This window comes from Kogia breviceps, chromosome 19, assembly GCF_026419965.1.
Source record: "Kogia breviceps isolate mKogBre1 chromosome 19, mKogBre1 haplotype 1, whole genome shotgun sequence".
Classification (NCBI taxonomy): Eukaryota; Metazoa; Chordata; class Mammalia; order Artiodactyla; family Physeteridae; genus Kogia; species Kogia breviceps.
In genome coordinates this window covers 36,879,366-36,901,744 of record NC_081328.1, presented here as the reverse complement: position 1 = coordinate 36,901,744, position 22,379 = coordinate 36,879,366, and the positions used below count along the sequence as shown (strand labels likewise).

Sequence of the window (22,379 nt, the reverse complement as noted above, 5' to 3'; positions counted from 1 at the left end):
TTTGGATTTTTTTTTTTTTTTTTTTTTGTAAAACATTCTTTTATTAAAAGAACAAGTGCTGTTTACGAACTGCCCTTCGTACAAATAACATCCGTTATACAAAGATACAAGATCCGGGTTATGCACAATTCCAGGCTTGGAGGTGGCAGGGGAGGGGCATTGCCTTTTGGGTTGAGGATATAAAGGAGGCTTTAGAAAGAATGAAAAAGGAGCCCCTGGGTTTGCAAACTGTAGCTTCCCCTCCCTGCTCCCCTAGGAAGGGTCTGCTACATTGAGACAGGCTGGGGCGGAAAGGGGGGGGACAGGCGAGGAGCCAGGGTTTGGGTCTCCAGTCCCACCACCTAAGTCCCAAGTTGGGCTGAAGGACGTGACCAAAGGGCAATGAAGGCACCCCCTCAGTCCCCAACTTTTCAGTAGATCAAGTCAAAGTGGCTGGGAGCCAGACACACTTTTAATCGGGTTTGATGTGACTGGAGGGAGCCAGGGTACTATGCCCCACTTTCCTGCAAATTCCCAATTGAAGTGACCTTAATCCCTCCAGGCACCTCTCCCCAGGAAATAAATTGGGATAAAGGAGAACTGGAGGCAAGCTGCCTACCCTTAACTCTGGCCCACCACACACCAAGGAAGATGCTGGAAGCTGGCAGGGGGAGCCTGTGCCTTTGAAAACTTGTCTGCATTTCCAGTTTGGGAAAGGGCAGTGTGGAGAAGGTCACCCTTTCTCAGAGCTGGCTCTTTCTCTTTCCCAGGCTCTGGCTCCCTTCCTAGGAGTACTTCCCTAGAACTCAGGACAGGAGTGGGCAGGGGTGCTCTCATCGGCCTCAAGGGAAGGGCGCCTGAAGGCAGCAACAGACCTAGGAGTCTGAGGGGAAAAACTCATAAACAAATCGGAAAAACTTAGAGAAGAAAAGGCAACCTTTAAAGTGTCATTGTCTCTGGAGAGGATCCATCAGCTCTGAGCTAGGACAGTCAGTGCTTCACAGATACCCCCCACCCCGGCACAGCCCTGCACTCACACCACCCACGCGTCACATACACAGGGACAGACGGACAGCCACAAGGAGGCAGTGCAGTGGGACAGGAGAGCCGAGGACCGGGAGGCCAAGGTCCTGAGGGCTGGTCCTGGCTCTGCGCCTGAGCCCCTGCCCCTCCTAGGCTTGGAGCTATCACCTGTGAAGCAAGGAGCTGGCTCAAAAGACACCTAAAGACAGGTCCCTTCCAGCTCAGACATTCGTGCGCTAGTTGTGACCTCAAGGCCAGACAGCGGCTCTGCACGCACACTGCAATCACACCTCTGCGCTGAGGGGGATGACATACTAAGCTCCACTCTGCATTTTCAAACTCCACTTCCGCCCTGCAAAACACAACCTTCCCCTCCCCTAGACAGAGCCATATGTAAATCTGCATCCCTTTCTACTCCCCATCCAAATTCATCCTAGAAAAAGGGACTGAGCCTGGGAGCCGGGGGGGGGGGGGGGGGGGGGGGAGTGTATCGGTATCCATACCCCTTGCACTGGGACCCCACTCCGTCCTGAAGTGCTCCAGACCTTTCCTATTATAAAGCTCCCTCGAAAGAGGAAATGCACCACCACTCGCATGTCCCCCTGCCCCAAATTGAGGCAGAGCACCAATCCATACCCAGCCCGGGTCCCTTCTTCAAATCTAACCTGCCTACCTGCCACTGCACCCCGGCCTGGGGAAAGTCAGAAAACAGAGACTCTTGGAGATGAGAACCCCAGACTCCCGGGTGCTGGAGGGAAGGGGAGGTCTTGGTTCCAGTGCACTAAGTCATTTGGACCTCTCACTCTCTGCCACAGCGGCCTTGGGGTGGATCGACTTCCCTCACTGTCCAGAACAGAAGCTGACTTCAGCTGTAAGTGGGCCGGCCTTGGGCAAGGGTGTGGGTGTGAATGAGCAACTCTTCTAAGAATCTCTGAAGGTTATTTTTCTTTTCAGTGGTTTGGGGGCAGGGAGTTAGACAGCTTAATAGATGAAGATGAATAAAATGCTGAATTCTATCATTTCTTTCTAACTGATATTTAGCGTTAATAAAAAGTGAGTATTTCTGAGGTCATCACAACTGCCTCCCCCCTCCCCCCAAGCCCTTGCAAGTGCCTAAGAAATTGCCTCTGAAGGATCCCACCCACCCCCTCCATTATCAGCTCCCTAACATCTTACAAAGTCTTATCAACAGGAATATTAATATTATTTTCAGTATCAGAAAAAAACCAGTTGAGCAGCACAGGCAAAAATATATCTGCACTACGTTTCTGTCATTGCCAAAAATATACACATCTTCTTTTCTTTATTTAAAAAACAAAACCAACAACAACAACAAAAACCCAAACAGAAACACACACACACACAAATCCACACATGCAAAGAAACTGACTAGACGTGGTCATCAGGGAAGCTGGCCACGCTCCTCCTGGCTCCGACCCCAGTGCACCCGACAGACACAGACACAGGCTTCAACCTCGCCCCTCTCCTGGTTGTCCCACTGGCCCTCAACCTTGGCCACCAAAGGCTCTGGGCAGGTGGGGAGTCTTTAAGGTGAGAATTGCCCGCTACACCCCGGGGAAATAGCTGGTGGGTGAAGGGACAGTTGCAGGTCAGCGTAAGCTTAAGTCTCCCCTGGTGGGTGGGGGTGGGGTGCGGGAAGGCAGGCTGGCTAATCCTGGGAGGAAGGTTTCACTAAAAGAAGTGGCACTTTACCCCCCTTGCCTCGTCCCCCAATCCCTGGGGCTCCCCTTTGCCAGGGAAGCAGGACCAAGTATCTAGTGGGGGAAGGGGAGCGCTGAGGGGGCACTGAGACCATGTGGAGTCTGGGGGAGGAAAGGCAGGATATTACCCTGATTCAAAGCCCCCCAGCCCCCAGTTGCTCTCCAGTATTGGAGTATGGTTCTGGTTTTTGTTAACCATTCGGGCCCCAGAGAGAGACCAAAGTTGGTGAGGTGAGAGGGTGCAAACAAGAGCTGGGAGCGCCACTCTGACACTGCCTCATCAGAGCACTGCTCCTATCCCTGCCCTCGGCTGCCCGGGCTCCAGGGGTACACAGACAGACGGACGGACAGACACACGCACACGCATACACGCTCTCTGAGTCAGGCAGCTCCATCTCCCCACCCTCGGCACTCCTAAATCCAATAGTGCAAACAAGGGGCAGGGGATCGAGGGGGCTGGGCCGCCCACCCCCTGCCTTCCCCCAGCCCATCACTAGGGCCCAACCCCCAGAGGTAGGGAGGCTTGGGCCAAATTTGATGCCATCCTACCCCTTCTTCGGCCCCCTTGTCTGTGGGCTTTTACAAGCTCAGCTTGTGACCCTTGTCTGGGGCGGGGGAAGGGGCCCAGCGAGAAACAGTCCAAGGAAGCCCTCTTGCCATCTGCCCAAGTTGGGAAGAAACTGCAGGTCAAGTAGGGCCACCCGTTCTTCCGTAAAAGACTTCTGCACAGGGGCAGGCCCAGGGCCTAGCCCCCCACTTATCCCACTCAAGTGCTAATCCATTTTACGTGGTGGGTTCAACCAACCCCCCACTTATGCCATGGCCCACTTTGCTCTCTGGGGAACCTCAAAACATTCGCTGAGAGTGGGGGCTCCTAGGCGGGCTTGGAGGCTGTCCTCCTTCTGAGCCCCTCACGAAGGCGCCAGTGCAGAGGGGGAGGGGGGCCAGATGGAAGGGGCTCCCCTCTCGGTCTCAGTCCTCGGCACCAGGAGCGCCCCACACTCCCCGGGCCTCGGCACGTGCTCTGGGCCGGGGCTCTCCAGTGTCTGGGTGCAGGTGCCCGCTCCAGGCTGGGACCCCTCAGACCAGGATCTGCCCCTCCACTTGGGGGGTCAGCAGGAGCCTGGGTGGATTTAGCCTTTTTCCTGGTTGGCTGAGGCTCCTTTGTCAGCAGTCTGGAAAAAGAGGAAGGAAGACTGGGGCTTTGGGAGGTGTGTGGTCCTAACACCCAGTTGAGAACAGCTTCCTGGGTCAAGAAAGCTGATGTTGGATGCAGTTAAGGGTCTGGGCTTTGGCGGTTGCACACCAGGGTCACCTTGTGTGTGTTGTGTGTCTGGGGGAGTTGCCCTGCATAGGGCACCCAGCTAAGCAGACATGTGCCAGCCGAGGGCAGCACACGGGCTCTGGCCCTTTGCCCTCAGAAGAAGAAGGGAGGGGAGGGCCTTTCTTGAAATGGCCCACCCAGAGCATCATCTTCTTCTAAATGGTCCAATCAGAGAGGAAACCGCCTTTCCTAATGGGTCTCCCCAGAGGAACGCTGTTTTCTAATTGGTCCTTTCACTATGAGGCCGTGTGCCAAGTGTATCTTTCCTGGATCTGCAGGAGGGCACCCATGTGCTGGCAGAGGCCCTGGGGTCTAGAGCAGGGCACTCTGCTGCCCTAGCAGCCGCTTCCTTCCTCCTTCTGATGGTGCATCTGACGATGTACCTTCTGATGTTTCCTCGCTGCCCATCCAGGAGAGGGAGACAGGACCGTCCCTCTGCCCCCCTCCCGGCCCCTCCCCCAAGCCGGACACCTTACTCACCCCTCCTTTGGGGCCACTGCCACTGCCATCCGCCCCCGACAGGCTGAGGAAGGGGTTGGTCTGGGCAGTGAGGACTGGAGGTCCGCCTGCTGCTGCTACTGCTGCGGCCGCAGCTGCTGCGGCCATGAGACTTGTGTTGTTGCCGAGCGAAGGGGCCACCAGGGCTCCGGCGGGCAGCAGAGGTGGGGCAGATGCTGTGGGCAGCAGGCCAGGAGTGCCTGCGGACAGCAGCGGGGTGGAGCTCCCGGCCAGCAGGCTGGCCATGGGCAACTGGGAGCCCCCGGCCATCTGCAGCCGCTGCAGCTCCCGCTTCTGCTGGATCTGCTGGATCATCTGGTAGACAACAGTCTGGTGTTCCTGCAAGGGGGCCAGATTGCTTACTGGCCAGTGGTCCCCAGGGTCATCTTGCCCTCATTGGCCTGGGCCCCATCCTATCACACTAGGACCATGAGGCAAAAGACCTGGGAGACAGTCAAGGTTCCGTCTAACTCCCTCCTCTGGGCCTCAGTCTCCCCATCCAGACAAGAAAGTGGTTGCACACCATCAGCGTTTGTCAGCCGGCGCACTATCGGCCAAGTGCAGGGGGTTTAACATCCCCGGCCCCACCCCCCCTCACTAAATCAATTCCTCAGTTGCTATGACAACCACAAATGTCCCCAGGGATGGTATGACCCCAAGTTGAGAAACACTGAATGAGGTCAATAGTTTTCAACTCCCCTCTTTTTCGTTCGTTTTTTCCCTTAAGAGTCATTTATTTTTGCTTTGAATAGGCAAAGCATTTTCAGTGTTCAAAAACCCAAAGTGATTTATTAAGGCTTATCTTCAGAAATCTTGCTTTTACCCCTGCTGCCATCTGGCCTCTGTAGATAACCAATTGAATTGGTTTCTTACGTATCTTTCTCATGTTTCTTTATATGAAAATGAATATTTTTCTATTTTTTCAACTCCCTCCTTTTTAAAAGGAAGAATTCCTTTCCTCCAAAGGAATTCTTAGCAGAACTCAACACACAAGAAAGACCTAAAAGGGGCTGCTCTGGTTGAAGCGGTGTCTGTCACCTGCTCGGCCACCGCTCTATGCAGACCCTGAAGTTCCCCACTGAAGAGCCTTGGGGCTGGAATTGGAAACGCTCAGTAACTGAGGAACCACTACCCTCCAGATCCTCTCGCTAGGATGTGATCTGGGGCCACTACAGCATCCCTTCCCCAGTGCCCAGGGGCCCCCCGAGAGGAACCCTTATGCCCTCTGACCCCACATGACCCTTAGGGGCAATCTCCACCCAGCCTGGGGCTGCCCTCCTTGGGCTGGCCCAGACCCTCTGAGAGGGCCCTTCCAGCAGAGCTGGGGGAGGGGAGGTGGCCCAGGAAGGGAGGGCCATTACCGGGGTCAGCTGTGGGGACGCCAGGAGCTGCTGGAGCTGCTGGAGCTGCTGCTCTTGCTGCTGCAGGAGGTGTCGCTGCTGCTCGGTGAGGCTGAGGCAGGGGGACAAATCACAGACCATGGGAAGGGACAGCGGAACCCTCCTCGTCTGCTCCCCTAACTTCCCAGACTCCCTCAGACCCAGGTGGGGAGAGGCAGGATGTGCGATATTAGAGGACCAGAGCGAAACGGACTGAGCTCAGAGCGGACAGTGGGAGGGAGGCACGTCAGAGGGAAGAACTTGCCCAGAAGGAAAACCTAGGCTAGCTAGGGTACAAGGCATAAACAGACGACTTTGTCCCTGGAGAGCTACCATCTGGAGGGCACTCACATCTAACATCTAAGGAGAACCTGGGGTGACTAGAGTCTAGACCCTGTAAGATCAGAGGACAGCTTTCCTTCTGAGGAACTGTGGGTGTTTGGGGGGATTCCCTCCCAGAGCCAGCCTCCCCCTTCCCTTCCCCAGACTGAGCTCTCCCTCACCTGTTGAGACAACCTGGCAGCTGCAGCGCGGGGGCCCCGCCAGCCTGGCTCAAGCCCGCGGGGTTGGGGGCGGCAGCCCCATTCAACCCCCCCAGGAGCCCATTGAGGGGCAGGGCCCCGCTGCCCGCCAGCCCCCCCAGCAGCCCCTCAGCCATGGGCATAGCCCCCAGCCCTGCTGCCCCGGGTGCCCGGCCTAGCCCATTCTGTGGCTGGGGCGGGAGCGGGGCAGGGCCCCCAGGCAGGGCCAGGGGCAGAGTAGCAGGGCTCTGCTGGAGCAGGGGCAGCGGTGGGGGCGTGCTGTGGAAGGACAGCGACGAGCTGCTGCGGCTTGGGCAGCCTGAGTGTGGGTCCTGGGGAGGGAGGGGGAAGGGAGGGGTCAGAGGGGCAGGGGGCCAGCATGACCTTTCTGGCCCCCGGCCCGGCACCCACCAGCATTCTCACAGAGCACAGCCACCCACCCCCTTCCCCCAGGCAGAGCCACCCAGGAAGAAGCAAGGCCCGGGATAAAGGCTAAGAATCCAAACAGCCTTCACAAGTCACTTCCTAGGGGCCCAGCACCCCTCATGATGCTTGTTTAACACTGAACAGGGATGACGGTAGTGACCACCTGGTGAACCAGACCCAGGGTTCAGTGCCTGACCTGTACTAACTCGTTACTGCCTTTTTATGAGTGAAACCACTGGTTCTTAGACAGGCTAAACAACTCTGCAGGCAGCTGGAGTGAAAGATTCAGGCTCAAATCCCATGTCCACAACTTAATGGCTCGAGTGGCTTCTCTGTTTTAGTTTCCTCACTCATAACATGGGGGTGAGAGGAGAACCTATTCCATAAAACTATTGTGAAGATGAGACACACAAACCCTTTAAAAGTCTCAGCACAGGACATGACAAAGGGCAAGTATGCAATTAATGTCGGTTACCATTATGATTATTGTTGCCCAAGTCACACATTTAGAAAGTAGCAGGGAGAACAAGAACCCACTTTGTTTGGTTTCCAGAACAACCACTATATGACAATAGCAACGGCTCCCCCAACCGCCAGCAATTACACGGGGATTATTTTGTGTGCAGCTACAACAAACTATAATAAACTCTTCACAAACACTTCTCAAAGAGGCCTTCCCTAACTACCTTATATTCAGAGAAGAATCCCACCCTCCATTCTTTCTCATAGCCCTCAAATTATTTCCATCTTAGCACTTTTCCTGATTTGTAATTATTGATTTTCTTGGATTGAGCCTGTCTCCAGGAGCAAGACTGTCCGATTTGCTCACTCATTGCTTAGCCAATGCCTGGAGCTAAGTAGGCACCTCATAATTATTACTTATTTAATGAAGGAATGAATGGGTCAGTCAACCAATTACTCAGCCAATCACTCCACCGTCCAGCCTCCAATAGCCGCAAGGTAGAGATGCGACTAGAAGGACCTTTCACCTCCCCACTCCTGCCCGTCCCTCGTGCCCCTCCCCGTGGCGCCCACCTCGGAAGACGTGGACAGCGAGTTGTCCAGGCCCAGACTGTTCTTCCCTGGAGGGCTCTTGCTGGTGCTCAAGGAATCGCTGCTGCCGGCTGAGGGAGGGGGATCACGGAAGGAGGTCACGGGCTGGAGTCAGGGCCAGTTCCGACCGCACAGCAGAGGCCCCCATCCCCGGGCTGGGTGGGATTCCCCTTACCTTGGGGAGGCAGGCCATAGGGCCCAGGGACAGGGCCGTTGGTGGCAGGCAAGGCGGCAGGCAGGGCGGCGAAGGGCACAGAGAGTTGCACGTTGAGAATCTGCAGTCGCTCTTTCTTGGCCGTAAGGCTCAGTATCTGCTCCTGCAGCCTCTGGTTTTCCTTCTGCAGTGCATGCAGCGCCTTCAGCATCTCTACGACTGCAGACAGAAGGCGAGAGAGCGCCTGAGCCCCGCGGCCCTGGAAAGGCTGGGGGCGGGGCCAGGTGACCGGGGGCGGGGCCTGGAGGGGCGGGGCCTGACGGAGGAAATCGGACTGAGACCTATCAGAGAAGGCGCCGGCTACCGAGGGACGCAGGTGAGTCCTGGGGAACCAGAGGTATGAGGACCACAGGTGGGGTCTGAGGCTTGGGGTGAAGGCCAAGTGCTTGGCAGGGAAGGGGTGGGCGGAAGTTGGGGCTTAGTAAAATAAGGGCCAGGAGGTCGCGAGGGCCAAAAGCCCTGCGAAGAGGGGGCGGGCCCAGGAGCAGGACCCAGCGAGGGTTAAAGGCAAGGCCCGCGGTTGGCCAGAGTTAAGGCAGGGGCGGGGCCGCAGGCGGAACCTTAAAGACGTTTGGGGACCTCGGAGAGAAAGGACCGAGTCTGGGGGTGTCCCAGGACAGGTCACCCAGCCCGACGTCACCCCTTCTCACTGTTGACTCCGGCCTCGCCATCGCCCTGCTTCTCTAGCAGCTGCTCCATGTTAGTCGTTCCGGGGGCCGCTGGGTCCAACTGGCCGCCCCCGCAGGGTGCTGTCTGGTCGAAGAGTGCTGGGAGACTGCTGATGGGGGACCTGGGGTCAGAAGGGAAAACCGAGCTCAAGCTTATCTCACTCCCCGACTCCAGTCTCCCTGCCCTCCTCCTCCTGCCTTAAGGGTTTCAGTCATCCCCTCTGGATCCCACCCTCTCCCCCCCACCAACCACCCGCGCCCACCTCTCCGCCCTCTCCTCCCTGACAGTCCCTCCACCCCGCTCCCAGCCCCTCCCCCAAGCCGCCACTCTCTCCCTCACATGGAAGACAGACTCTCCTGGGGGGACGTCCCCCGACATCGGAAGCTGCAGTCCTCCAGGTCTGGCTCTTGAAAGGAGAGGGGGGGGGCAGGGATCAGCGAGGAAGAGGTGCCGTCGGCCTCACAGTCCCAGCCTGGGAAGTGGGTGCGGGATCTGGGACCTTACCGCAGACCCCTTTCCCCAGGATCTCCCAACCCCAGATAGCCAGTTCTAGTTCTTAAGGCGCTGGGAGCCCTGGCTTGGAAACCCAGCGCCGTGGGAGGCAAAGCCATGAGATCTCGTCCCTTCCTCCTTCTCTAGGCAGAAAAGCTGCTGCAGCCTGGCTACTTTCAGATCCACCTCCCAATTTTTTTCCTGGAAAACTTACAACTTCTGAGTCTTAGAAACTTGGGGCCTACACAGTCCTGAGTTGAACTTGGATATGATACTTACTTGCTGTGTGACCGCGGGCTTGAAACTAACCTCTCTGAAGTGATTGTTATGATTAAAATAAGGTAGTGAATGTGAAGCGTTAATCTGAACCGTTTAGCTGCCGTGCAGCAAGGCCTTAATTACTGTAGCTATTATAATCAGTTTTGTATGACTTTTATATTAATAAACTAAAAAATTAGACGTCAAAACCCTCTGTTGGGCCACTGAATTCCACTTTGCGTTTTGGAAAAATACAGTCACCTACTCTGTAGGGTTCTCAGATTCGGTCCCCTTAAGGTTTACCTGAACTGGTAAGCCCCGCCCTCCAGCCGACCAGGTGGTACCTCTGCACCAATCAGCTCTCTGGGGCTGGGTTGACTCTCCAGGGAGAGGGAGGGGCACTTGTGATCCGCCCCCTTAACTCCTAAATACCCAGAGAGCCTGTTGTCCAGCTGGTGGGATCTCTGTAAACTCAGATCCCAAGAACTCACTAAGAGGCCAGCAGGGAGCTAGGCTACAGCGGTGAAAGAACTAGGCTTGAAGCAAGGGTACCAGAATTTCAGCTGCTGCTCTCTGCCTTTCCCTACCCCAACTGCCTTGAGCAAGTCATTCATCTCTCTGCCTTTTTGTTTTGTGAGATGGAGCAGTATTTCTTCTGCCCTGTCCTGTCCCGCCTCCTCACAGGGGTTTTAATGTGCAAATGTAGGTTTGTTGTGTGTGGAATGTTTTTTTGCAGGGTGGGCAATGGCCAGAGGGTGGGGGCAGCCAGAAAGCCCTCCCATCCTTTCTGGGGTGACAAGCAGATGACGGGTGCCCCTCAGGCCTTTGGGAAGAAAGGGGAGTGGGGTCAGAGACTCACATACCTGTGTGGCTGCTCTCGGCTTGGGTGAGGAGGGGGTTAACGGCACCCATGGGGGTTCCAAAGATGTGGGTAGAAGGGAGACTAAAGGTGGAGCCAGCCAGAGAAAACACCTGAGGGAAAGGAGGTAGAGTCCAGCCTGGTGGTTATTCTTGGATCTAGAGCACAACTGTGTGCACCGGGGTGGAGGGGACCAGGTGTGCTGGGGAGGAGAGAGGACCAGAGAGAGGGAGAAGTTCTGGTGGTGATCAAGCCCAATCTCTCAAATTCCCATGGAAAGCTGGGGTCCTCAGCAGGCTGTCCCCCACCTGCCCAGGGATGGCGGAGCCCAGGAGTAAGGCCTCACCTGAGTGGTGGAGATAGAAGCAGAGGAGGAAGGGAGGGTGCTGGTGAATGGGGAGCGGCTGAGGCGGGGCAAGGCCGAGGTCCCTGGGGGCCCCAGAAGGCTGGAGGAGAGGGGGGTGCTGCAGACAGCCCGCAGCATTCCACCACCATGGGAGATGGGGTCCTTATTACTGGTGTAGATGCCTACAGGCACAAGACAGACACAGAGGGAAGCTTAGTCACCACTCCCCCACACCCCACCTTAGTCAGGTGGCTGGAGCAGCCTCTCCCCAAGGAGAACACTCCCCTGGATCTGGCCACACACCAGTCTCACCCTCTTGCTGCAAAGATGTCACTTCTTGCTTGGGTGACATCTGCTTGCCATGCCTGCTTATTCCACTGCCCTGCTAAAGCCTGGAGAATTCCCAGTTTTTCTAATTCCCCAACTCAAACTTGGTTAAGTCCTGTTGGCAATCTCTCCCGCTACAACCATGCAGAAAATGCGTATGGGGGAGTGTCTCAGAGGTGACTGTCATCTGCATCCTTTGTCTTTTGGAGCAGTTTCGATCACATTCCTTCTAACTGCATGTTTGTGCCTCTGTCCCCTCACTAGACTGGCTGGGCCCTGAGATACCCTCCATCCCCAGGGGTCACTAACCTGCCCCCAGCAGGGGGGACTCCAGGCTCAGGCTGGGCAGGCTCCCAGAAGGCCCAAAGGTACGGGAGGCCAGACCACCCAGGCCAGAGCTGACAAGGGAACCTCCGGAGAAGGGTGAGGCAGCAGTGGCCGTAAAGCCAGCCAGCTGGGCACCGGGCAGGGAGGGAAGGGCCGGGCCCCCGGTGCCCTCCTTGTTGCGGCTGCCCTTGGGACGGCCTGGCCCGTGTCGGCTCCTCTTGCTGGCTTTGTGCTTCTTCTCTTTCAGGCCTGTCTCAGGGGTCTCCTCAGCAGGCACAGGGGCGGCGCTCAGTGTGGGCATCCGCTTGTGGGTGCCTGCTGAGGCCCCAGAGCCCGAGACGTGGGGTGACTTATAGTCCCCAGGGGACGGGGCCCGGGCCCGGCCTGAGCTGGAGGTGGTGGTGGAGAAGCGCATGATGGGCCCAAAGCCAGAAAAGACCACCTTCTGCTCAAAGAGGTCAGCCTTGGGGGGCTCGGGGGCTGAGGGAGAGGGAGGAGCGGAAGGGGGGTGTGCTGTGGGCTTGGAGTACTTGTCCTCCTCTGGCTGCTCCAACTTGGGGAATGCAGAGAAGTCAGGGGAGCTCTGCAGGGACGAAACTGCAGAGGGGGAAACGGAATTACAGTTGGACCCCAGATCCCCTGCCTCCCTCCTGCTCCCAGCGTGCACTAGTAGAGAGAGCTCTGGTCAGGGGATGGGGAAGCTGAGTTTCCTGTCCCAGCTCTGCCACTGTCTCTGCGTCCTGGGACGAGTGTCCCCGCCCTCCAGCTTTCCCACCTGTGATAGAGTAGGAGGAGAATACCACCCTAGCACCCTAGCACCACCCTAGTGACCTCACTCGATGACTACAGAAATTACAGGAGATTAGAGTTGGTGCTTTAAAAATGGTACCTGACAGCCTAAGTGCAGGGGATAATGAATATGGTTATGGGGGTTGGAGAGGTGGGCCCTGAGGGAGACCAGAGGGGAGTTCCATCTCGAGAGGAGAGGGCTGAGGGGAGGGTATGGAGAGGAGTCACTTGGTGGGGATTTGCCCCACCTCAACCAATTTAGGAAGCAAATGAGACGCAAACCAACATTAAAAGGCCCTTGGTAGAAAAGCTCAGGGCCAAAGACTGTCCCGCTCCCAGCCTCCTCCGGGATGCCCACACTCACCTGCAGGCTGGAAGGGCCCCCCAGAGGAGGAGGAAGAGGAGGAGGAGGAAGAGGAGGAGGCGGAGGTAAAGCTGCTCACACCTTTCCCACTGCTCAGCTTCTTCCCCTTGTGACTTAGGCCATGGCTGGAAGACTTTTTCCCCTTTGAGTCCCTGCTGCTTTCAGAAGTCTCCTGAGTGCTGGCCTCATGGTGGGAGGAGGAGGAAGCTGAGGAGGAGACCTGAGGGAAGGAGGAGAGGAAGGCTCGAGGCCGGCTCCCAGGGTCTGGGCTCACCCTGACTTGGGAGTGGAGGAGGACACAGGACCTAGGGCTCTACTGGGAGAGCCCAGAGTTAGCTTCAGGAAGTATCTTCGGGCAAGGGGACAGTGGCAGGAGCTCCTAGACCAGGGAGATGGGGAGGCAGCTCTGTAGCTTCTGGGTGTGAAGAGTTGGGAGCTCTGAACCCAAGAAACTGTCTGTCCTTCACCTCGGGCAGGCGAGAGATGAAAACAGTCCCAGAGCCTGTACTGAGGCACGTATCTTCTTAGTCACTCATTTAAGAAATACTTAGGCCTAAGAGGGCTGGACTTGTACTGGGAAGTGGTGTACGCAGGGAAGAGACACTCCAAGGAGAATGGGCTGCCCTGGCCCCATTCCTGGGCCCCCCAGTCCCCACCACTCCCTCCATGCTCACCCCCAGATGCAGCCACCTGGCCAACAGCCCGCTCCCTGGCCACTCCATGCCCTTCCTAGACAACCTGAACTTCCATGCCCAGCCCTCTGCCTGGAGAGCCTAGCCTTCCTCTTCCCGGGAAATGTCTTCTTCCAAATCCAGCTCGTAAGCCCCCTCTCCCGTGAAGTCACCCTATAGCCACCTGGGGTGGAACAAATCTTTCTGTCCTCTTATTTCCCGGTATCGTGTACCCACCCACATCAGCCATCAGGTGCCACACTGTACTGCAAGATACGGTCCCCCATGTCTGAGGGCGGCAGCAGTGGCTGGAAGAGCGGGGTCTCTGGGGTCTGTGAGCCTGGTGGGTTCTGCCGTTTACCACCGTGTCATGTTGTGTGGTCTCAACCTCACCGAGCTTCAGTGTCCTTATGGGGCTAATTATGCCTATTTGGAGAATTACGAGGACCACAGTGCCAGATACATAGTATGGGGTCGATAATGATGATGATTCTGATGGCATGGCTGCTAGTGATACACTGCAGAGACAGTGTCCTGTGGTGGTTAAGAGAACGGGCCTTCAAGCCCGACTGCCCGGGTTCAAATCTTGACTCCACCGCTCCCTAGCTGTGTACTTTTAGGCAAATTACTTAACTTCTCTGTGCCTCAGTTTCTTCATTTATTAAATGGGGTTAATAAAATACCTACTTCATTGGATTATTTGGGGGATTAAATGAGCAAATCCCCCAGGCATCCCCTCCATCCCCCTGTTCCAGAAGGGAGCCTGGCATGTGGTGAGTGAGTCAGGGCTTTGTATTACTACCAGGGGTGGCTTTTCCTCCTGGTGGAGACCAGGTATTCAGTAAATGAATAAATGCCAGAGGGAGGATGGATGGGAGAACGAGAGCCACCCTGTGCTGCCCTTTCCTGGGCGGAGCCCCGGTCTCTTGTCTTTTTCTTTGTTCTTTTCAACAGCTGGAGTTCTGAAGGGAGCCAGATGTGGTTATGAGAGCAAGGGAGGAGAGGGCCCGGGGGAGGGGTGGCTGAAATGCTGGGGTCGGTGGAGGGGGATGGGCAGAGTGCTCCAACACATCCAAAGGGACGTCCGGCCACTAGGATAACTCCTAGATCTCTGGCCCTCTCGTTCCCCCTGCCTGCAAACCTCAGGGAAAGACCAGAGGGCGCAGACAGGAAGCTTTTCCAGGTGAGCCCTGGGCAGCAGGGAGGGGAGAGGGTTACTGGGACAGTTGCCACAGCAACATCACCCTGGAAACCTGATACCTGAGCCTCCTGCTAAGATGCCCAGAGCTCTGCCAACCTCCTGAGGCCAGTGGAGGTGAATGGGGCAATAATGGTGACAGGAGGAGGCAGTGTCTCCAGGCCCCTGTTCTCCTTCCGTGGGGAGGACGGGCTGGAAGGAGGGGCAGGGAGGGTTGCTCTGGCTTGGATTAGCCATTCCCTGGCCTCGGGTAGGGCCTGCTGGTTGCTTATCCAGATGTTGCCAGTTTCTGGAGTCAGGCCTGACATGCCATGCCCCTACCGGGAAGGTGGGATCAGTGGGGATTTCAGGGTGTGGTCCACAGGCCTGCCCCGCAAGCCATCAAGGGCCACACTTTCAGTCCCTCCGGCCTGCATGGGGCGGGCTTTTGGTTAGGTGACAGGCTCTGGGCAGCCTCCTGATGTGGAGGAGGGATGAGAGTGAAGGGGTCCTCTCTGCCTCTCTTTGGGGAAATGGGCCCCAGAAAATCAGAGAAACACCATGAGTACTGTACCTGCAGACAGGAGCCCGGTGCTGAGGCCCTCTGTCTGGACAGAGGCAGATGTGAACATCTGGCAGCCAGCAGGCAGGGCGGTGCCCCCCACCCCACCCCTACTCTCCCGGTTGGTCAGTGATTGGTGTGGCTGAGGAGCAGAGGCCCCTCCTGGGCTAGAACAGGAGTTGGGGGGAGGGGGTGGAGCAGAGGCATATTAACCTGAAGCTGTGGAGGTGCCCAGCGGTGCTCACCCTGACCCCTCACCCTGTGCCTCCCTCCCGCTGCTGCGGCCATCCCTCCAGGGTGTAGGCAGCAGTACCTTGTCAGCAGTGGGGACCACAGGTGGGGTGAGGATGCTGGGGGGTGACTCAGGCCGCTTCTTGTGCTTCTGTTTAAGGCGTTCTTTGTCCTTTCGACTCTGGGGAGGAAGAAGGGACCGGAACTGATGTGGGGGAACAGTCTGGGTCAGGATAAACACAGCACATGCATGTGGGGAGTGGGGTCCTTTCAAGGACGAGGCTTTGTGGGCACCATCTCCCCCTATGGAGGGACTGGGGGACTTTGGCGGGACAGGAGTGGCCCAGGCAGGTTCCTCTGAGAGCCGACAGCCCTTCCCCCTCCTCCTCACTGCCTGCTAAAAATAGCCGGTCCCATTATCATGCCAGTGACACAGAGCACCACTCATGTGAGCACACACCCGGGACACGGAGCTGTGCGGAGGGACGGGAGCCAGGCACTCTGTGACGTGTGGCGGGGACGCAGGCATGTGCACCTACAAACGGGACCGACACATGGCTAGACTGTGGTGTGTGTGCAAATGCTGGGGACACTGTCGTGTCATGGGGAGGACACGGAGGAACCACACAGATACAAAGAGCCCCAGGGAAGCCAAGCCTTCACCTCAACCTCCATAACCCTCACATGTCACTTCCTCAGTCCCCTCTCTGCCCTCAGTGGCCTCAGAGGAAGGAAGGGGGTAGGCCCTATGGCCTTCCGGATAGCTGTGGTGGCTTCTTGAAAGAAACAGGTGTTTGTGAGTGCGCAGGAGGGGTAGACGGAAAAGACTTTTACCTTCTTCTGGCCCCTCTCGTGGTGGGAAGGGTGCTTCTCCTGCTGCGTGGATGGCGAGGCCGACCTGCTCCTCCGGCCAGCGATGAAGCCACTACCGCCTCCCCCTGTGCCTCCCCCTCCTCCGCCGCCTCCCCCACTCGTGTGCCGGGATGTCTTCTGGGGAGAGAACCGAGAGGAACTGCCATACCCTCCTCTCACTAGCCCAGGGAAAGGTTCCTGAAGATCAGGGACCCCCCACCCCAACCCTGCCTGTCACTAAGAGGGCCCTGGGTCCTTAATGATACTCTGCTGAATGGAAGTGCGTTCCCTAGACTGGAATCCTAGTTTCCCTGCTGGCTTGTCCAGTGCACAAGATTCAGCAGCAACTGAGGCCCAGAAGAGGTGGGGCGTCTCGGCCCAGCAAGGCATGGATGGAGGTAGGCCTCTCACTCTCCGCCCACCTCTTTTCATGGTGCCCTCTTGGCCCCTCTCAGGCCCTGGGCCACGGCCCACCACCACTTCCTTCCCTGGGGTGGAGGACATACAGGACAGCCCTCATGGGGGCCCCTGCTCCCCTGTACTCCATACCCCATCCTCTCCTCCAGACACCTTGCTCCAGCCATCACCCCTTCTCCTTTGTTCCTGGCCCTCCACCAAACACAGTGGTTCCTTTTGTCCAAAAGGACCTGCTGCCCTTAAGAAGTAGGGTGGGGGGAGTAAACATCCATAAGAAAAACCCAAACAACCCCTGTGCTTCCATTCTTCCCAGCCAGGGCCTTGAACTCCCCACCGCCTAGGCTGATGACTTCACCTGTCCTAGACTTATAGCTGTTCCCCCTAAGGTCACCCAGTACCTCCCAACTGTCAAATGCAAGGACTAATTTCAGGCCTTGTCTGACCCCATTCCTCCCCAGCGGTGGGCACTGCTTCTACTCTGCTGAGCTCTAAACTCCCCACCTCATGGTTCTCTTCACACCTGAGCCCCCTACCTGATGGGCACCCAGGGATTCCAGCCCCAGCCTTATACACCTGGGGCTGCCATGGCCACCCTGCCCAGAGGCCTCACAGCCACCAAATCTGAACATCTCCACTTGGCACCTCCTATGAACCAAACCGAGCTCCCTACCTTGTCTTAAGTGGATATCAAACCCTGCACCTAGATGACCCTATGACTTAACAATCCTAAGTAGGACACTTCTGAAAATGAAAAGGGGAGCTATTAATAATTATACCAGGGCAAAAGGCACAAACTGGGACTCTCTGGGGCAGACCAGGACATACGCTGGCCCTACAGAAGCCTACTGCACCACCTGTTCACAGTACCCTCAAGTGCTCAAGCCCCATCCACCCAGAACTGATAGCCTGGATCCTATGTGCCACCCTCAACTCCTCCTTCTCAGCTACCCCGACAGGTAGGCAAGTCTATCTAGAAATGGTTCTAGAACCCAGCTTCATCCCTCCATCGCCCCTTTCTCGCAGCTGTCTCCCAGCCGCCGCCCTGGCCCTTCAGATCTGGCTTCACAGTGGCTGCCAGGGTCATCTTCCTGAAACACAAATCTGATCGTGTTACTACTCTCTTGCTTTCAAGCAGCGTTACAAGCCTGTGGCCTGGGGGTGAGGTCCAAGCTGCCTTCCCAGTCAGGCCACAGCATACCTCTCCAGGATACCCCACAGCTTCTGGAAATGCACGTCTCTCCACAAATATGGATTAGTACCCCTTGGGCCCCTGAACCTGGGGCAGAAGCAAATCCAGCTCTGGCCCTGCTTGAGCTTTTCCACCTCATCTCCTGCCTTGTCCCTACCACACACCCTGTTCTTCTGCTTATGAATGCTCTTTCTCATCTCGGGACTTTATCCATGCTAATCCCTCTGCCTGGGATTCCTTTCTCTCTGTCTTTGCTTAGCAGGCTCCTGAGGAGCTTCAGACTGTCTGTTCTGAATCCCACACACCAGCTGTGAGATAAATAACATAATCTTAGTGGGTCTTAGCTTACTCATCCATAAAAACGGGGAAATGCAGTACACCTAGTTCTTAGAGTTTGGGGGAAGATCACACAAAAAAACACATATAAAGAGATTAGTACAGAGGCTGGGACACAGCAAGCTCCACAAATGTTGGCTCAGCTTAAATGCTGCCTCTTTCTTGAAGCCTCCCAGACTCTGACAGGCAGGGCCTGAGCTCCGTCCTCTGGATGGAGCCTGGTTCGGCTCTGATTCACACCCCTCAACGGTGCTTCAATTATTCCTCATCCAGTGGTGAGCTCCTCAAGGGCAGGGACATAGTTCCTTCCACGTCTGTCCTCCCAGCACCAGGCACTGGCCTGGCCTGGAGCCCATACCCTCTAAACCATGGCTGACTGACCCACTCATGCCCGGATGAAACTCACCATTTTGCTGAAGTGGTATTTGCAATAGCCACAGTACTTGACATTGTCGACCTCCAGCACTTCCTCCTCACACAGCAGGCCTGCCATTTGGGCACTAACCAAGAGAGGTCAGCCTGAGAAGGGTGTGGCCACAAACCAGACCTGCCACCTCCCTTGCACCCTCCTAGATCCCTGCTGGGGTGAAGCCGAGACCACCCAAGGAAAGCACTGCCATCATCTCCAAAGACACAGCAGCTAGGATGAACCTATTTGGCAGTCACCCATGGCAAACCTCGGAGGGGGTTGGTACAGCTGGCTAGAGAACCCTTCGGGGTGGGTGCAGGGCAGGCGGGGCTCTCACCAGGTGACATGGAAAGCTTGTCGACATCCATGGCGGTTACACGTCATGCAAGCTCCTGAGGCTGCCTTGCTCTCCCGGCCCTGCTCCTCACAGATGTAACATGTCTGCAGGATACAGTACAATCGTGCCCTCCTCCCTTCCACCTGAGGGATCCTTTGGTCTCCCCCCTCAATTCCATCCTCTCCACATGATCCTAAGTCAGGGGTATCCAAAAGCACTTTTGGTGATGATGGAACTGTTCTATACTGCACTCACTGTCCGATACAGCAGTCACAAACCACATAGGCTACCGAGCACTGGAAATGTGGCTAGTGTGACTGAGGAACTGAATTTTAAATTCTATTTAATTAATTTACATAACCACATGTAGCCAGTAGCTACTATACTGGACAGTGCAGTCCTTGGATGGTGAGCCCTATAAGGCCAGGGACTGTGTCTGCCTTCCTCACCGGTGAGTTCATCCCCACCTCTGGGCCTCTGCACATGCTATTCCTTCTGCCTGGTACCTGGAACTCTCCCCCCTCATCAAGGATGGCTCCTTCTCATCCCCCAGGTCTCAACCAAAATGTCTCTTTCCTTGACTACTTTATCTAAAGTAAGCCCCACCTCGCCCCCCGCAGGGTATCCTTTATTTCAGTACATTGTTTGTTTTCTTTACAGCACTTAACACAAGTTGCATTTACTTTATTTGCCTGTTTATTGATATCTATAGTCTTCCCACACAGAAGTGTGAGTTCCGTGGGGCAGCGAGCACACCTGTCTTGATCAATCTAAACACTATGTGTCTAGCATCTTGCCTCAGTTTGGGCACATAGTAGGCACTCAGTAAAATATGCTCAGTGAATGAATAAGTGAACTGATCGCTAAGGTCTACCTTCAGGCAGTACTTCTGCAAGGGAGCCTACTATTTCACTTGAGTTCCAGAGCACGAGCGTGAATCTATCAGTGGAAGGTGCCTACCCACCTCCTGAGTTCCCCGAAAGTGTAGGTTGGACAGAATCAAATTACACTGGATGAAGAAAGGGCTAGAGGGACCCAAGAATGGTTGGCTAGGGAAGGGACTGGTATGGGGCATGGTAGGGGCCGCTGACCTTGTTGAAGCGATCATGAGGCACGTACTGCAGCACGATGGGCTCCATGGTGAGCACGTTGGCAAACTGCACCTCAGGGATGTAGAGGGCACACACCACGTGGGCCCAGCCTGGGGCAGTGTGGGGCTGGCCTCAGCTGCGATGGCGAGCCCAAGACCCCCACCTCTCACAACCCGATACTGCAGATGGTCCCCTCCTCCATGGCCTTCCCATCAGACTCCACTGCCAGCCAGGGAAGGGAAGGGAAACCAGCCTCTGCATTCCACCCCCACCCACAGACCACTCCTGCCTTCCCAGACCCTGCTCAGGGGGCCTTGCTGACCTCAACAGATGAGCCCTGGGGCTCAGCAGCCCCCTCACCTCCATTGTCAGTCCTCTTCAATGCCCCATCTTTGTGTGGGCACAGCTCACACCTCTGCCAATAAAAGGGGGCACAGGGGTTTGGGGGGGTGGGCTTTCCCAAAGAGGGTGGGGGATCTGCTGAGCTGGGCCCTCCCTGAACACATTCAGAGGGCCCCAGAATGTAATGATAAGATGTCTAAGGAGGAACTGGTGGGGGTACAGAGAAAACAGGATTGACCACGAGTGACCATTGTTGAAGACGGGTGATCCACATCAACATGAGGTTCATTATAGCATTCCCTCTACTTTTGTACAGGTTGGAAACTTTCCATAATAAAAAGCTCAAACAAACAAGCAAACAAAAATAAAAGGCCCGGTGCCTGAGGTGACGCAGAGTGAGGGATAAGCTGAGGGAGAGATGGGGTTGGTGATAGGTGTGCAGAAAACAGGAAATCCTGTGTGACAGTCCCACCCCAGCCTCAGCCTCAGAGTCCCCTAGCTCGGTGGGGAGGGGGGGATGCTCAGGTGTACAGGAGGGGAGAGAGGAGTCTCAAACTCACCACCCTGGCTGCTCGCTCCTGAGATTCACATTTCCTGCAGAACCAGGGTCCTGTTGGCACCTGGACGATGCCATAGCAAGCTGGGGATGAGGGAGGAGAATCACCAAGCAAATCTGTCACCAGTGGCTGTTCCCAGAATAACTGGGGGAGGGGGGTGACTCTAAGGAACTAGGCCAGGGGGCTGGTCCCAGCCTGGGGGGCACTCACTAGACAGCAGGACCACAAGGAATGCCCAACAGCACGCAGCCAGCTTTCAACCACACAACCAAGTCCTCCAAGCAGAGGTGGGAAGTCTGAGTCCTTGACCTTAAACTTCTAGAAGATCCTCCCCTCATGCCCTTTCTGTACCCAGCTTTCTGTTTCCCAGCTCCTGCCAGGACCAGTCCTCATCATCAGGAAGAGAAAATCAGAGGAACAACATTTACGATAGACAAACGCGTTTTGTTGTTATTGGGGGGGGCATTTCTTAAAGGGCCAGTAATGGAAGAGGCGGGGAAGTCGGGGGTCTAGGGAGCTCATCTTCTGCCACTAACTATAATAGGTACAGCTCAAAAGTCAAGGCCGAGAGCAGGTGCAGTGCAGGTAACCAATAGGAGAGTGGCGGGAAGACCCGACAGCGACAGGATTAAGGGCTGTCCCAGGAAGGGGGGGGGCCAGCTGGCTGTGCCAGACAGGCGGGAGATGCCAGTCTGCGCCCTCGGCAAGATTCCTCAAGGAGTTAACTCCCGAACCATGTGCTGCTGGGGGAAACTCCAAACCTCCCTCTTCTCGATTCCCGGCCCCCTGCGCAACCTCTCTCCTATCTGCAACTCTTCCCCGGAGGATTTTAGGAGTCCCCTCTCCCCTGGGACTCTTCTCCTCCCTTCCCAATTCCGCTCCTCCCAGTATCCGGAAGCAGGAGGGGAGGATGACCCCCCCCCCTTGACCTCTCCCTCCGAGAGCCGGGACCAAAATAACCGGGCGGGAGGGGACACCTCGCAGGTAAACATTCTCCAAGCAGCCCCGACACTGGCGGTGTGGGGCGCGGAGAGTGCACTCATTGGCCCCTAGACTGTCCCCAAACTCCCTCAACTTGGGATGGGGGGCGCGGGACTGGAACAATAGGCAAGAAAACAATGCCTGACCCGGTCCTCCAGGACCGGGCGGGGGCAGCCCCCCGACTCCTCCCTTCTCTTCAGGTGGGGTGGGGGAGGGGCGCCCGAGCCCCGGGAGGTCTCCAGAGGGCGCGGCCGGGGGCTCCCTGCCCACACCGCCCCCTGGGTCCCTCCGCCCCCCCGCGGGCCACCCCCGTACCTTGGTGGACAGCCACGCTGCACGCGTGCCCATCACAGTAGACCAGCGGATTCTCGGCCCAGCCCCTCTCGTCCGAACATACGCAGCAGCCTCCTACCATCTCCTTCATACTCCCATGAGCTCCCTCCGGGGCTGGGGCGGGGGGCCGGCCGGCGGGGGTCGGGGGTCAGGGGGGGAGGGAGGGAGCGGGGGGCCGCGCGCCTCCTCGCTCCCTCCTCCTCCTCCTCCGCCGCCGCCGCTTCTTTTCTTTGCCTCCTCCTTCCTCCTCCTCGGCGTCCTCCTCCTCCTCCTCCTCGCTCGCTCTGTCTGGCCGCCCCCCCCGCCGTGCTCTCGCCCTCATGCC

General features: G+C 56.7%; 1 protein-coding gene across 5 annotated transcripts; it reads right to left on the bottom strand.

Annotated features, from left to right (window-relative positions):
- Nucleotides 1-18: 18 nt before the first annotated feature.
- On the bottom strand, nt 19-22,379 carry MLLT6 (MLLT6, PHD finger containing). Of its 5 annotated transcripts, none has more exons than XM_067022075.1 (20): nt 22,037-22,379; nt 20,744-20,823; nt 20,202-20,256; nt 19,842-19,951; nt 18,751-18,854; nt 18,411-18,504; nt 16,045-16,200; nt 15,293-15,391; nt 12,651-12,789; nt 11,399-12,013; nt 10,763-10,944; nt 10,421-10,529; nt 9,147-9,213; nt 8,789-8,928; nt 8,100-8,297; nt 7,907-7,995; nt 6,428-6,777; nt 5,907-5,997; nt 4,528-4,884; nt 19-3,898 (listed from the first exon to the last, which is right to left on the bottom strand). In XM_067022075.1, exons 1-20 carry the CDS (start codon nt 22,143-22,145, stop codon nt 3,857-3,859), a joined length of 3,186 nt encoding a protein of 1,061 aa, XP_066878176.1. In that variant the 5' UTR covers nt 22,146-22,379; the 3' UTR covers nt 19-3,856. The 5 variants fall into 5 exon arrangements, with proteins under 5 accessions (XP_066878176.1, XP_058902489.1, XP_058902490.1 ...); XM_059046506.2 differs by having other exon boundaries at nt 12,570-12,789; nt 22,037-22,378; XM_059046507.2 differs by having other exon boundaries at nt 12,570-12,789; nt 16,045-16,197; nt 22,037-22,378.

What these genes read in the sequence shown, in the direction of transcription:
- MLLT6 (XM_059046506.2), bottom strand. Translation starts at nt 22,145, where the DNA reads ATGAAGGAGATGGTAGGAGGCTGCTGCGTATGTTCGGACGAGAGGGGC. An exon ending in GAAGAGGACTGACAATGGAG is followed by an intron (nt 19,952 to 20,201) that starts GTGAGGGGGCTG and finishes ACACTGCCCCAG; the next exon opens with GCTGGGCCCACGTGGTGTGT. An exon ending in TGGTCCCCACTGCTGACAAG is followed by an intron (nt 12,790 to 15,292) that starts GTACTGCTGCCT and finishes TCCTTCCCTCAG; the next exon opens with GTCTCCTCCTCAGCTTCCTC.